Consider the following 16,824-nt stretch of genomic DNA (forward strand, 5'->3'; position numbering starts at 1 on the left):
TATGTACCAGGTATTATGATACATGTATGAATAGGTATCTTGTCTACGTATTTATACATATTACCTATACACATATAAGCATTATACTGTATGCAAACATTCATATACAATCATGTGTTTACATATTTACATATTTTCTGTTATTTTTGATTATGTTTTCTCCATTAATATGGGTTGACTATAACACTTGTGTAAAGTTCTTTAGAATGATCAAGACCACAGTAGCAGCATCAAAAACTTAATTTTTTAGCTTTTCCTGTCGTCATTTTATCAAACAATGTCTTGAGGCACATGGCATTTTAAATCTATTTATAAATACAAAAGCAGATCTATAAATATCAAAACATATGTACATATACATTTACATGTGTGCACACATAGATATTTGTGTATGTCTTCTCTAATAAGCAAATATCATAATAATGATCTAAAAATCCATCCATCATTTTCATTTTAGGTGATGTATTATATGGAATGAATGTAGCTTCACTGACATTCATCTACATGGGATAATTTATTTGTATTTTTTCATTTAATTTTGCTATGCTTTCTTATTGTGGGAACTATTATAAATAACACATTTCAGCAAATAATAGGTAGGATATGCCCCTATTTTGCAGAAAAGTTTTTACTAATTCCAAGGTCCATTAATAGTATATTTGTATACACAGACACAGACAAACATATATACCTATATACTTATACACATATGTATACATACACATATGAACACACAACACATATGTAGCTGTATAACATTGTAATGTCATTTTAATAGACAAAACCCAAATTAAGTTTTATTATGTATGTTTTAGTTCAATAGCATTCCTTTTTCCAGGTCTTATACCTGTCCCATCACTGTACATTCTGGAGAACACCAAAGGTTAATGGAAACAGCGTGCCCTCATTAAGCTCTCTTTATGGAAAGGAGCTGGTAGCTTGTATTATGAGATGTCCAGAGAGTGAAATGCCACTAACACACCATGAATATTGAGCATTCATCATATATCTGGCCTCTGTTTAATTTTGCAAAAGTGCCCAAATCCTACTAGAGATTACTGATTTAAAAAATCAAGAAATGACAATTGTGCACCTGAATATGACTACTCTTAGTTTCATAAGAACCTTTCTTCCAAGGAATTCAAAAGCCCATCATGCATTCCAATCTATACATACTTAAAATTGGTGAGTATGCATAGGTTACTTTCCCATTTAAAAGATGGAGAAACTGAATGACAGAAAATTGTGCAAGCAATTATCTGGGCTAATATACATGTACATTTAAATAAGTCTGGGTATATCTGTGAGTTTCAATTATGCCTCTATTGCTGTGTATACATGAAAGATGTATAATTTTATCAGTGTTGAGAATTTACTCCATCACAGATAGTAACTGGTGTTTGGTTTAATATGGCAGGGGATTATAGATTAAGAATTGTAAGGGTTGAGGGTCTTAGAGGTCATCAGATATAACCCCTTTATTTGAAGGGTGAAATAAAGGAGAAAACTGAGCTTGAAAAGGTTAAACAATTTTCATGATTAATAGAGGCAAAGCTGGGACATGACCTAGGTCCATCTTCTGATTTCAGGTCTTTATGACCAAGTAACCTGGCTAAGTAGCTATTCAGAGTCACGCAAATATTAAGCATTAGAGATGGGATTTAAAATCAGGTCTACCAGGCTTAGAATTCTATCTACTTATAACATGTTGCTTTTGTGTATTTGAATATAGACACTAAAAAATACATGTATCTGTTGAGGGTAACCATGTGTATCTTTGTAGGATGGTTATTCTGTACAGTGCATTATTAAAATGGAATTTTAGTGAGGATTATCAAATGAGAGAGAAAGCCAGCATGCTATTTGTTCCGATGAGGTAAAATGTCTGTTGTAATAAGGAACTGGAGTACTCACTCATTAATACTCCAGGTGACGTCCTAGAGGGGATGAATGGAACTGTACTGTCATCTGCATGGAATAGCATGTTTGCAGTATTTTCTATCCTGTTACCTTTCCATCACAGTGGCAGCTGACACAGATAATCCATTCCCCCTAGTACCAGGTAGGGGCAGGAAGGTGTCTTCCCTCCTTTGTCTGTGGGACACAGGCTTTTGCTGATGCCAGGGTCTGTCAGCGTGTACATCAGACTCTACTCAGAAGGGAAATGTGCCAGGCTGACTTAGAGTTTCTGCAAGCTTGGTTTGTTTGTGAGATTTTTTTTTAAAGAGAGCTTTAGACAGCTGTATTAATCATGCAAACCCAGCCATGTGCAATGTGTTTTATCAACAGAAAAACAGGGACTGAATAGTAACCAGCTCCTGAAAAGACCCAGTGCAAAGCCTGAGTCTAGAAGATAAACTGAATATTTCCCGAACCCACTTGCCATTCTGGTTTAGTGAATGGAAAGGCTGTTCCCTTGGGATAATAATCAGATGGGAGGCAAATTTGTTAGACAAAACTCCAAAGTGATTTGCAAAGTAGAAGAGGCTGGAGAAGAGGTGAACTAAACACAACAACAGTCTTTTTGCCTATTTAGTCAAGAGGATATTTCATACAGGGATTCAAAAAAAACAGCAATAGGAGATTTCCTTCCATCACCGTTTCCACCACAGCCCTTCATATTGCTTTTAATTTCTAAGGCAGGTTCCATCCATTTTGAACACAGAATCCTTCTAGTGTGGAAGATTTCATAAACTCATTGTCTTCATGAATGAGAGCTATATTAAAGAAAACTTACAGCTAGGGGATTGAGAGTGGCACTCCTAATGTCCAAGTGTTCAGAATGAAGTCTTAGGAAATAGTGTGAAGTCTTAAAAAATGAGGAGTGTTTTCTTAGCTTTTCAGATCTATGTCTCTCTCTTCTCCTTTTATAATTCACCATGTTCTCTGCACTGATGCAGTCAGAAGAGGATTATGCAAATATATGCAATCCAAGGCTCATTTCAGAATAAATAAATCTAAATTAAAATTAATGAAAAAACACCTAACAGAAACAGGTCGAGAAATGAAGTAAGGGTTGCAAAAAGGATGTGTCTTATGTTTTAGGAAAGAGATGGGGAATTTTTTAAAAGTTTAATTGGTCATGGCAAATGCAAGCCAATCTTCTGTGTCATTCCAGCTACTAATATTATTATTGCTACTGCAGAAAAATCAAGCAATGTGATGAGAGGAACTCAAGGGAAATCCTTCTGAGTTATTGAGACTTGTTTTTGTTTAATCACAGCTTGAAAGGGGCTTAGGACAAGGTTCCTGCTGAGACACTGATGTCTGAAACCAAGTCTGCTTGATGAGCCATCCAGGGTGGGGTTGGAGGGGAAAACTTCACATGAGGTTTATTAACAGAAAGAAATTGGAATTAAATGCATTTTTTATTAAAGTGAAAAAGCAGGGAGAAAAAAATGTCTTTAGGCTGTGAGGGAAAAAAAATTATCTCACGAATTGTTTCCCTATACATGAGTTCAAAGCACTTAGTGTAATTCAATAACCAATAATTATTTAAAGTGTCAGTAAAGCAAGGATTCAAATTCAGGGGGTTCAGAAAAGACCTATGAATAGATCACCCCAAAATGCTTTAAACTCCAAGATGACAGTAAAACATACTCTCCATAGAGTTTAGAACTACTGAGTTGAAGCAGTACAAGGGATACTTGAATCTTATTGTTAATAATTCTTTTTGAACATGTCAAATGCTATCTGCAACCTGGATGAGCAGGAATATAAAGACAGTAATTCAACTCTAACATACCCATTTCATTATTGGAAATACAAGACTTGTAAGATTGGTCCCTGTCCCAGGTGATTCCCAGCAGTTACCTCAAATCTCATTGAATAGCTTTTCAGTTTCCACCACCAGCAACCCAAAGCATTAGTACTAGGTTAAACTATAATGCTACAAGCTATTTGAACTAAGAGAAAGCTAACTACAATCTATCTATAATGTAAGATCAATCTAGGGCCATTCTCCAATCAACACTGGGGAGGGGGAGGAGGATTGAAAAAGATCTCACTTTTCTATGGGCTCTTTCCCCACTGTAGTCAATTTCATTTAATTGATTTCTCTTTCTGAATGACTTGAGAAATATTTTTCTGGATTTTTTTTTTGTTATGGTAAGGCATGATTCAATGAAATATTTGAATTGGCAAAAGTGGCTGGGAAATAGTATCCACAGAGTTTGCATGGAATTCTAAGGAAATTGGGCAATGCTCACCTTTGAATAGAGGTGAATAGATTGAATAAAACTGCCTCTTTGAAAATATTATTCTCCAGGATAAAATGTTTCTGTGCACATGCTGCACCTGAAGATGTTTGCAAAGTGTTAAGGTGTTTTGCAATAACCTCAAGACAAAAAGACTTATAATAAATATAATCTTTCAAGGATCCCCAACATTTTTTACAAATAGTAAAATTGATAAAGGAAATATGTTTGTCTCTTTTAAAAAACATTTTTTTATGTTTATTGTGTGCTCAACTAATATTTTTTTCTGATGATTCATTGTGATATGGAGATAAACCTGGCCCCTCAAAGAATCAGAAGTCTGGAAGATCCTACTCTGAATTGGAAAGGCTTTGAGTAAAAGTCTGTAATGACTTTATGCTTAACATTTGGGGACCAGCCTAAGTTGTTTATTTATTGCTTGTTTTTGTTTTTGGCTACAGAAACTCACAAAATTGTCTATTAACACATATGAAGATTACCATCTGTACCAGTGGAGGTAATTTTCCTTACAATTTCTGAATAATGGGAATAATGTGGGTTTGTGTGTGTGTGTGTGTGTGTGTGTGTGTGTGTGTGTGTGTGTGTGTGTGTGTGTGAGGCAAGACAGGCTTGTATATGTTCCTAGGAAAATTTCTGCTACAGCAGTACTTACTTCCTTTCCCTTCTGTTTCCCGCCCCCCAAATTTATGTGAATGGATATTTTAGATACTGCTTAAAGGCTGATTGATGCTATTCTGTTGAGTTAGCAAGTGATCATTTGAAGTCAATATAAGAAATCCCTGATATTTAAAAATGCACATAAAATATGTTTGCAATGAATTTATATATATATATATATGTGTATATATATATATAAATTATTGATAATTTTAAAAACTAGGGCAAAAATGGGTACAGGTATTCAGTTTTGGTGAGTCTTAATAAAGCATGATTCTTCTCTAGCTCATACAGCAGTAGTACTGTACCTTTAATTCATTGTCTGAATATATTTCACTTATGGTGCATACAATAATCATGTTTAATTGGATTTATTTTTTCACACTCTGCCCCTCATGGCCTACTTTCCTACTTTTTTCAGCTCTTTGAGGGATATTTGCAAATCACTTTCTGGGATTTAATTTTAATGGTAGGTTGGTCTCATTTTGGACTTTTTTTTTTTTAACCTTGCTTAATTTTATTTGCCAATTTGCTTTTAAATAGCCTTAAGTTATAGGGCTATGGCTGTAACTTGCATCTAAATGTGATACAGATGGCATAATTTAGCTTGATTGTTCATGCAGAGATTTATTAAAATGAATACAAAATGTTCACCTTGGCTTCTTTGCCATTACTTTCAAGAAGATCACATAAGAGCCTATATCCTAGAATTTTCTAATTCAGATAATATGGTAAATTGGGCAATATGTGAAAAGATTTTCCACTAATTTTATCAAGATCTTTTGGTTTAGATTGGCTAAGTCTCCACATGCTAGGGTAGTTAATCTATCTGTTCTTGCCTCTTGGGGATATAGAACTAAGTTGATTTTCACATTAAAAAGGGAGATTAGGATAGTTAGCTGCTGCTGCTGCTGCTAAGAAGGAAAAAGTCTTGGAACAGCTTTATTTCTGGGTATTTGGTACTGTCACCCTGACTCCTGATCAAATACTAGCAGACCAGACAGCAGCTGTAAAGTGTAAAAATACTTTAAACAGGGTCACTGAACTATATCATGCCTATCACATTTGAAGGGATACTATCATTGGTGTTCTATCTGAAGGTGTAAGCAAGAAGAATGATTCTTATTGAATGTGAATTTTGTGAATTGTTTTCCCCTCCCTAGGTTTAAACATGAAGATGATGGAGAATGACCCTGCAATAGCATAGTGTGATAGAAACCATACTGACCTTGATTAGGGTTGGGGATTGTGGGTAAAACTCGCTCTGAAGGGGAAAAACAGTAAGTGTCATGGAGAAAAAAATATATACAAGTGAACTTCTCATTTCTAGCTAGAAAGCAAATATAAAATTATAACTTTCCATTCTAACAGGATTTTTGAAATGATAGATGTAATTCCACTGACAGGTTATGTTGTATGTCTCCTGTTGATAATAGAATACCTCAAGAAAAGCTATCCAATGAAAACCAAATATTAGCTATGAAATAGGAGAGAAAAAAAACAAAATAAGTATGTTAAGTAGAAGTACTAAATGGTATCTACCTTTTAGTAGGAAAACTATTATCCAGTTGAAGATAATTTAAAAAGTAGTATTTTTCAACAAAGGACATTTGGGGTTCAGACCATCACTGTTCAAATACTCCTGATGGATCACATGATGCAATAACCCCACTTCCCAGTGTAGTTTCTGAAATCTAGTCTTAACCATTGGACAATCAAGATTCATTGCTCACAGTTTCCCCTCTTAAATGCTCATACCAATTTTAATTGACCCTTCTCTATCACTCCACCCCAATTCTTTTCACAAATCCATCACACAGAACATTTTAAAATGTTTTACGTTATTAAGCTTCTTAACTAACATGTTTTTGCTTTTTCATTTTCACCAATCTGGCTGTCATTTTGACAATGTTTAGATAGACAGAAGGCTATCATGTTTAAATACTAACATTTTCTTTCCCATAGTCTCTTTCACATTAAAGATAGGAGGAAAAAGAAATGTTCCTCTGTGTGCATGTTACACATATTTATAATAAACAGCATATGGATGTGCATGTATTCTTACTTTATATATATATATAATGTGTTTTTATATATGCATATATATAGAATATATGTATATACATATAGATATATACACACAAAACACTTCTTTTTTTTGTTTCCTGACTCATACACAAATATTACACCACATCCCCCAAATGAAGTTTTTGACAGCTAATCTAACTTGTCAGAATGTTTGATTTTTGTCAAGTCAAAGAGAAGTGCTTCATTTTATGGTTAAATGCAAAGTTTGTATGCCATGAATATGACTTTTAAAACTCGAAATCCATCTTTATTTCAATTCAATTCCAGAAGTTTTTTTGTGTGTTTTTTTTTAATCTACTGTATACAAGGCATTACTCTTTGCACTGAGGATGCAAAGACAAAATGTGGCAATCTTTAAAACCACCCTTTTGTTCCATTTTCTACCTTGCCTTTCACAGGTTATTCATCTGATCTTAAAATCCAAATTGAATTGTGTCATCTTCCAATAAGTTCTCTCTGCAAGCTGACTCATTGAATCAAGACTCTGTCTTCTAATATTTTTATTTCATTTAGCTAAATGCATCCAAGGGACCCTGCTTTCTCTTGCTAAATATAATGCTGGGAGCACCTTATAAATATCTAGACTAGGCCTGTGATTTCACTGATCAAGGGAACTTTCAGATTATGAAATTTCCTCTACCAGAATAGGCTCTCTGTTTTATCCACTATCACTCTGATACTTATGATACAATTTCTCTCTCTCTCTTTCCTCATTCCCTTTTTCTCTATAGATAGATGAATATAAATATATTTCTATATATCTGGGCATATGCACATATATGCATGCATATTTTCTATTCTGTCATCTTCTACTCTAAACTTAGGGAAAGTAAGTTGGACTTTGTAAGGATACAACTTCTAATAACATTTTCACCGCTTAAAATTTGGAACACCAGGGAGAGTACTAAACTTTGTTTGGATCAGCTGAAAGTATTAGTCTGAAATAATGAGTTTCCTAAGCATATTACAATGTAGCAGGTCAGTAATAGCTCAAAGAACAATTGGAATTTACTCATCTAAGAGTGAAGTAGATAATTCAAACTTTTACTAGTAATTTGGCATATATCCAGCCTAGAAAATAAATATCTTAAAGCATTTATACAGCAGTAGGTGAGCATTATCCTATGTTCTACTCCATCTACCTTATTTTATTTTCATTATTACTATTATTATTCAGGCTGTTTAAATGTCTCAACTTAATATTTTCTTCTCACACTATTCACAGTTGGGTAAATGGTCTGTGCCCTCATTTTCATATGGCCATTTATAACATTGCTAAGTCATTCCTTCCACTTTCTATTCATCACCCTTTCAATTTCTTCTCACCTTATTATCATCACTTTAACTCCACCCTGTAATCATCATCCCTCCCATTACACCTTATTAGTTATTTTATTCTCCTAATGCTATCCTACTGCCTGATCACTCCCTGGTCTCTTCTCCATCCCAGCTTTTTAGCCTCACTCTTCCATTATCTCTCCATTGCTATTATTATTTTCCCACCCTATCCCATTATACCTGTAGTCATTATTACACCTCTGATTTCCTGGACAAATCAAACAGTGTCAAATGAAACAGGATGTAGTAAGCACCTTTTACATGGAAGTCACAGAATCTTTCAGTCCCAGTTTTTCTCAGGGTACTAATCACATTAACCTGTTCTCTGGGTTTGGGAGGTGGCTGATACTATAGTGGGGCAGTACAACTCAACAATAGACCAAGAAATCAGGTAATCAGAGACCTGATTTCAACTTTTAACAGCAAATTCAAAATCCAGAGTTGGGAGGAACATCAGCAGTCATTTAACTTAAGCTGTTTCTACAATATACCTGACAACTAGTCATCTAATCTCCACTATAGAGAGTGGAAGGATATACTATGTGCCAACTACTGTACTGAGTGCTGAAAAAGCTAATATAAAAATACAGATGTTCTCTAATTTCAAAAATCTTACGTGGTACTCAGGGAATACAACATGTACACTGATAAATAAAATCAGTGTGTGTACCACACATTGATCCCTATTAAATTGATGCATGGGACAAACAAATTTTTAGAACTGAGAGGCTCCTCTAAAGAGATAAAGCCACTTTTGTTTTGTTTTGTTTTGTTTTTACAGTTCTAATTGTTAGGAAATGTCTTCTTATACTGAAATGAAATCTGCCTCTCTCAATTCTACCCATTGGCCTTTCAGAATCAAACAGAATTAAATCTATTCTCTTCTCTATATGGCAGCCCTTTAAATTCTTGTTTATAGCTATCATATTTCTCCTAAAGCATCTCTTCTTCAGTCTGTCTCCTCACTATCTCCCACAATACATCCCTTTCTGTAACATAATTATCGCCTTTTGTCCAGACTGTTGAAATCACCTCTTAACTGATTTCCTTTTATTTAATGTTTCTTCTCTTCAATCCATTCTCCACCTATCTCTCAAATTAATATTCCTAAAAAACAGTTCACATAATGCCATTCCCTCCATTTTTTAAGATTCTCCATCAGCTCTTAGATAAGATACAGAAATCTCTGGCATTTAAAATCCCTTACAATCTCCCTTGAATCTGTCTTTCTAGGCTAATTATATATTATTTCCTCTGCTCCCATTCTACCTTTCAGACAAACTGGGTTACTTGCTCCCTTTACATGAAATTACATCTCCCCATTCCATGTCTTTGCACAAGCTCTCCCTCCATGTCTGTCTTTTGGAACCTCAAGCTTCTTTTAAGGCTCAATTCAAGTATTACCTCTTTTAGAGGAGCTTTTCAGTTCCAAAATTTTGTTTGTCCCATGCATCCACCTAATAGGGAACAGTGTGTGGTACACACACTGATTTTATTTATCAGTGTACCTGTTGTATTCCCTGAGTAGCATGTAAGTTTTTTGAAATCAGGCACTGTCTCTATTTTTATATTAGCTTTTTCAGAACTCCGTACAGTGATTGGCACATAGTATATCCTTAATAAGTATTTATTGTTTCGTTATTTGATTAAAAATTCCTATTTTTTCAATAGGTCTACTTTTGGGAATGGATTTAGTTTCCTTATCCTTATCTGGTCACCCATCTTTGCATATATTCTGCCTTATCATAAGAGGCAAATATAGCACCTAGAACTACTCACAGTCCACTAGGTGTGGTCTGATAAGGTTAGGATACAAAGAGACTATTATTTCCTTCTTGCCAGATACTGTACTTCTATTAAGATAGCTCAAAATTACATGATCTGTTTTGGGTCTTATCTATATCATCTTGTAAATGCCATTTGGTTATTGGCTAAAGTTCAAGGTATTGTATAATGGGATACTAAAAAGTATCAGCTTACTGATATTTCAACTAGCGTTAATTTTTAAACATAGAAATACTAAGCAAAGCAATAATGAGTTGATTAGGACAGATTCCTTTTGTGCCTCCCTAATGTTCATAAGCTCTTGGTAGGGAGAGAGCCACAATATTTAATCCTTTGACATTAGCAATTCTTTTGGGAAATAATGTAATGACTTTAAAAAAATACTGATAAAAAAAAAAAAAAAGACTAATGGCTAGTTCTTTAAGACAAGTCTTCCTTGATCTGAGACTTCCTCTCTATATCCCTATATCGGGTTGGTTTCCAAACTATGAAGTATAATATACAAAACAAAAATGGGAAAAGGAAGAAAAGAAGGAAGAAAGAATGGATGGAAGGAAAGGCAGAAAAAAGAAAGAGGGGGGAAAGTAAAGGAGAGGAGAAGGAAAAAAAGGAGAGGGAAGAAGGAAAATGATTTTTCCTGAAGTTGAAGAACAAGTTTCAGATTTTGTATATTTCTGACTATATGGGGTAGATGAATTATGAGGAAAGCAAGAAAAGCTCTGAGAGAGAGAGAGAGAGAGAAGAGAGAAGAGAGAGAGAGAGAGAGAGAGAGAGAGAGAGAGAGAGAGAGAGAGAGAAACTGTTGACTTAGTAAGGAAAAATGATTCACAAAAATATTTTTAAATAAAACTTTTCCATTTCTGAAACCCTGTTTCCTACTTTTTTCTCCATGTCTGAATGGGAAGTGGAAAAACAAGGGTATAAGAAGAGCAAGTGACCCTGATTTGACACTGTATTCAAAGTCAAGGTGGACACTGTTAAAAAATCTACTGACTCCTTAAAATGATGAACAATCATAAACTCTTCCAGGGATTTGAGCAGGAGCTTATACCTGCTGCTGCCTAGGTCTGGCAGAGGCTTTGCCAGCTGCCTCCTTTCCTCCAGATTGGCTTAGTCAGCAGAGTACCCCACTGCCCACACAGTGCTCACAGTCAGCTAATGCTCACCAGAGAGAATGTGGTTCCTGGGCTCTGTCTAGCTGCCTGGCCTGATGCAAATCAGACATTATGATAAGGAAAAAGTGCATCTAAGACTACTCCAAGAATATGTTTTCTTCCTTTATTAATTAAATCTTCTCTATATGCATGTGAACATATGAAGTGAACACTGCATATTTTGATACAGGTGTACATATGCTAACATTAAGAGGTAATTTTTCACTATTCCTCTGAAGGAAGAAATGACATAGTCTTCAAAATTGAGCAAGGAAGGGAATACAAAGGATATTCCTGTTTTAGGAGCAGGAGAGGACTTTGTTTTAAAAAATTCAATCCTCCTTTCTTCTTCTCTACCCCTGATATAGAGAACAGAAAATTTTATTATTTAGATTTTTAATAACTCTTTCCCACAGATATATTGCTACCTAACTCCCCAGTGACTATAAAGCTTCATAACTTTCTGATGAGGTAAGTAATCAATTCCAAATAGCATGCTAAATATAAATTTGGAAACTGAGTAGATCAAATGAACCAGCAGCTGAATAATAATAATAAATATTTATTATATAGCTAGCTTTTGCAAAGTACTTTAAAGTTTATGAAATATTTTTACATATGTTATCTCATTTGATTCCCATAACACTGTGAATTATGTGTTATCATTATCCCCATCTTAAAGATGAATAAACAAGCTGAGCAAGGTTAAGTGATCCAAGATTAAGTGATTTTTTTTCAGGGTCACAAAATTAGTAGATAGACGTCTATGGCAGAATTTGAATTCAATTCTAGCTGACTTCAAATCCCACACTGTATCCACCTTTGCCACTTTGTTTAATTTTGAGGATGGGTATATTTTATTAAAATTAAACTTGGATCAATCATTCCGAAAGCATTTATTATATAATATCTAGTACTGAAAGTGATATTTAAAATCCCCCAAATCTCCAAGGACAATGAGTTTATTTAAAATACATCCCCATTTTCCACCTGTAGCTTTTCTAACCAATACCTCAGAGTAATGTCTGACAAGCTGTATTGCAAAGACCTGAAACATCTCAAGATTGTATTTTAATGGTCCTTATGTTTGTTTTATAGATATTAAAAACAATAACTTGAGAGCATTTTAGTACCAGAGTTCTGGCAAAGTTTTGTTTAAATTGAGGGCTTCCACGATGGAGGAAAATTCTAAGACCCTAGGGTATTATGCCTTCCTGTTTCCACTTCAGTTTCTTTGATAAGTCTCTGAAAAATTTAAGAATGAGGTTACAAAAACTTTTGCTACAAAAATTATTGTATGTGTTATTGGACTCTCTTCATCACGCTAGTTCTCTATTCTCTTTGGTTCAGCTCATCTACTATCTATTCTTTATAGTCTCTCATATTTCTTAGTCCATTTTTGTCCCTTTCTCATAAAAAACATAACTGTTAAATATTTTCTTTTCAAGGTGGAATATAAGTGAAAGAATCCATTGATATAATTTAATCATTACCCAGTTCCTTTCATCAATCAATTTCCAGTGTCCTCACTTTCTCTCTCAACCTCCAGGTTTCAGCATTCATTCTTATTCAGATGAATTTTCCTCCCCCACTCCTCAAGTTCAATAGCTTATGTTGCTTTTGCTAGTACTTAAGGACTCACAATGTCAGGAATAGAGTAGGGATGTACATTTCTTAAATAACCTTTTGGTGTCTTAGGGGTTATTGATGTCTGCAGCTATAGCAGGAAACACTGATGTTCAGTCTTGGGAGACAAGTAAAGAAGGGCATGAATTTTAAACTTCATTTTGACAAAGCATTTGTGTATCCATGTCACATTAAACTGTCACTGACTGAAGTCAATGAGAGTTATGAATGACAAAGTGAAGGCCAAATTTAGTGTGGTTAACACAGTACACACACACACACACACACACACACACACACGCACACACATAGAAACATGCCTGAATTTAGATCTTGAATGGTTTCAAATGGCTCATTATTTGAATTTTTTTTTGAAAATTTCTTTTATAAGGACTCACTCAATTCTGGCTTAAAGGAAAGCAATGCTCAATAGATAGTTCATTTTATACCTTAGCACATGTTTACTGCCATATCCATAGACACAGTGTTTCTGGACTGCATCTGTGCAGATATCCCCTGGTAATTTAAACAACATAAAGATAAAATAATTGATTGCTTTCCATTTGTTCTATTGATCCTTTGACTTGGAGTATTATCATTTTTGCTCCTTTTTCCCTCCTTTTTTTAATTATCAGATGGAAACATCTTCCTCTGATATGTCTTGAAGGGATGAAAATGACCCTGAATTTTCAAGGACTATGCCTTTGGAATAAATATTTTATCACCTCCCACCAAAAATAAGGGATGTCTATCTCCTGAAAAGCAGTAGATTTACATAAGGAGGGGTCCATTACCAGACAGTTGGTTAGAAATAATGAGTTCTTTTTGCTGAACCAAATTATAGGGATTATTTACCTCCTAAATAATTAATCTCCTAAATTATGATAATTTTACAACTTTTGCATATGGAAATAATATTCACATTGGGTAAATCAAGGATCATTTTATCTATTTGAAGTATATTTTATATTATACTTGACTCTCTTAAGTTTTATCAACCATTTCTTGATTCTACCCCCTTTTACTTCTGTTGGTTCTGGTCCTCTAGAGGTGTCTTTGCATTCCCCCTTAGCACTTCTTTTCCACATATTCCACTTACTCAGGGATTCACATACCTAAGGTGTAATATCCTGCTAATTAAAGAGACACTGATCCAGGACATCCCTGCCAGCATCAATAATTCTGAAATCACTGATTCACAGTACTTCTATTTCTGATTCTTCTTCAGAAAAGGGTCATCATGATCTTTTCTTACCATTTCAACTATAGCCCCAGAAGGGATACATAGAACATAATTTCCCACAGCTACTAATACAGAAACATGTCCCTATTTTCCCTTCCTTTTAGATTTTTCTCTTTGTGACATCTCAGTGTTTAATTCCTTAACCTTTCTTCTTTTGCCATGCAATGCTGATAACACTTCTTGATTATTCTACTTCTTTTTCTCAGTCACCTTATCCAATTCTCACTGAATGTTTCTCCCTCAATCACTTTTACCAACTGTCATTTTTCCAACTGCCATGATTCCCTACCCACTTATGTCTCATATATATTTTTAAAGCTACCATCAACATGCTCAAAGATAAATGTTTTCTATCCCTCCTGCTTTACACAATCTGAATTAAAAACAATAACAATACATAAGCCCAAATCCTAAAACTAAACAATCACAGAGAAAAAGAGATGCTATCACATTCATGTACAAATATTTCTTTATGGGGGAATTATGAATGCTACATGTGAAATTGTCCCCTCTCATTCATTTATTTCTTGTTTTGCCTAATATTTTGATCTTTAAGATAATGGTATTCCACTTTGCTGATCAGAGAAATTTGTAATGTAATTAATTCCACTGAACTGGGTCTCCTCCTCTGTAATATACTTACTGTAAAGGATTAGGCTGGCATTTGTGACTCCCAGCTTGTTGGCAGCCACACAGGTGTAGTTACCATAGTGTTCCTCAGTGACGTTGGTCACCAACAGGAGGGACTGGCCTTCAATGCTCTTAATCTCAAGGCCATTAGCGCTGTTTATCCTGAGAGTGCAAGAGATAATGTAAGTAAACCAATGAAATGTATAATATAAAGAATCTCATTCTGATTCACAATTGTGGGGGTTTGGGAAAACTGAGATAGATAGTGGTTTCAGTTCACTACTCTCTGAATCGTCTCCATTACATTTTTTATCTAATTTTAATTAATAGAGTAGATGACTACTGCCAATGGAGACTAGTTCCAATTTAGCTTGATCTCCATGATAGGAAACGGGGAGAATGTGGAGGGAATATATAGCCTATTCAACCACCCAACCATGTTCTCAGTTTTTGTTGCTTGCTTGCTTATTTAAGTAGTGCCTGAGACTGAGTCTCAAGATACTTTTAAAATTATATTCAAATACATATATAATTTGATTTTTTAAATAAAAACGTCTGTTTGTCTCTTAGAATACCTGCCCTGGCCAAGGAAGAATCATGGTGGGCAGAATAAATACCTGGTATCATCTCTGTACCACTCAAAGTCGGGTGCAGGCACTGCAGAGGCCTCACATTTGAGAGAAGCTTGTCGCCCTGTGGTAGCTTCATTATTCTTGGACTCTGTGATAGTAGGAGGATCTATAGCATGAAAATAAAACAAAAAAAAAAAGGCCTTTTTATATTTTGAATCTTCAACGAAAAATCAATATTCATATAGACATGGATAGCAGAATAACAAATGTACCTTTTCCCTGTTTTTTTTATATAACCCGTTGCTAAATAAACATATGTATATATATGTAGGATATTATATACTGTAATTACATACTGATCTCTCTCTATATATATATATTTATACATGTAAATGTGATATATATATATATATGTTGTTGTTCAGTCATTTTTAGTTATGTCCAACTCTTTGTGATTCCATTGGGGTTTTCTAGGCAAAGATACTGGAGTGATTAGCAATTTCCTTCTCAAGTTCATTTTACAAATAAGGAAACTGAGGAAATCAGAATTAAATGACTTGTCCAAGATGACTCAGCTAGAAGTGTCTGAGACCAGATTTGAACCCAAGAAGATGACTTTTACTGACTTCAGTCCTGGGTACTCTATCTACTGGGATCTAGCTATCTCTAACTACAACCACAACAACAATGACATAGATAGATAGATAGATAGAGGGATTTGGATAGCCTGTGATTTCATTGGTTTAAAGAACTCACATGGGTAATTTCTCAACATGTTATAGTCTTTGTCAGTATATGTCTTTGTCAGATATAGGACATTCTGTTTCTGTCTCTACTTCTCTCTTTCATAGGAATATTATATTCACTTTGTGACCTGCTTTTTTAAAAAATTAATTTATTTTCAATTCTTTTTGACCTCTTCCTTTTCATTTATGTTCATTGCTCATTCTTTTTCAGTATGGAATTTCTTTGCTAAAAACATCTTTTCTCTCATCCTGAATACTGTAATAACCTATACCTTCTTGTCACTGATGGGTCCATTTTCTTGTAAACACATCAGTTTCTAAAGGACAGATAAGCTTTGCCCAATCTCTCCATGCTGGAAAATGCCCAATTTTTCAGAGACCCATCTGATTTGTCTGCGCTTGACAAAACAAAATCCTGTTTGGAGAAATTGAAGAAGCTTGGTATTTTATTGAGATTAAACTTTTATCCCTTTAGGTTGGGGGATAACTGAATCACTTCTATAACAGCAAAGTCCCTGTAGTTTTAGGTATAAAGGAACAATTTCTATACAAAAAATTTCCTGGATTCCAGTCCTATGATTTCAATTCTGGATAAATTGCTCTTAAAAGGTAAAGTCACTAAATCACTTTATAACTTCTGATTTAACTTTTGTCTTTTCAGGTTCATCTCAATATGGATATCATTAATTTATTAACAGAAAATCTAGGTTACAAGTGCTTTTGGTCATGTCTCTTCTGGCTATCTGTAAACATGTAAACCCAAGATTT

General features: G+C 34.5%; 1 protein-coding gene across 5 annotated transcripts in view; it reads right to left on the reverse strand.

Moving 5' to 3' along the window:
* Positions 1 to 16,824, reverse strand: part of LSAMP (limbic system associated membrane protein) — a 776,712-nt gene that overhangs the window by 34,985 nt on the left and 724,903 nt on the right. For 2 of the 5 annotated variants that reach the window (XM_074301294.1, XM_074301293.1), the window contains exons 5-7: positions 15,356 to 15,476; positions 14,752 to 14,900; positions 6,103 to 6,138 (exon numbers count right to left, since the gene is read on the reverse strand). In XM_074301294.1, coding sequence (XP_074157395.1) covers positions 6,103 to 6,138; positions 14,752 to 14,900; positions 15,356 to 15,476 — 306 coding nt within the window. Of the gene's footprint in view, positions 1 to 5,304; positions 6,139 to 14,751; positions 14,901 to 15,355; positions 15,477 to 16,824 lie in introns of those variants that run through there. The other 3 variants (XM_074301295.1, XM_074301296.1, XM_074301292.1) reach the window with 2 other exon arrangements.

The sequence above is a fragment of the Sminthopsis crassicaudata genome, chromosome 3, assembly GCF_048593235.1.
Source record: "Sminthopsis crassicaudata isolate SCR6 chromosome 3, ASM4859323v1, whole genome shotgun sequence".
Taxonomy (NCBI): domain Eukaryota; kingdom Metazoa; phylum Chordata; class Mammalia; order Dasyuromorphia; family Dasyuridae; genus Sminthopsis; species Sminthopsis crassicaudata.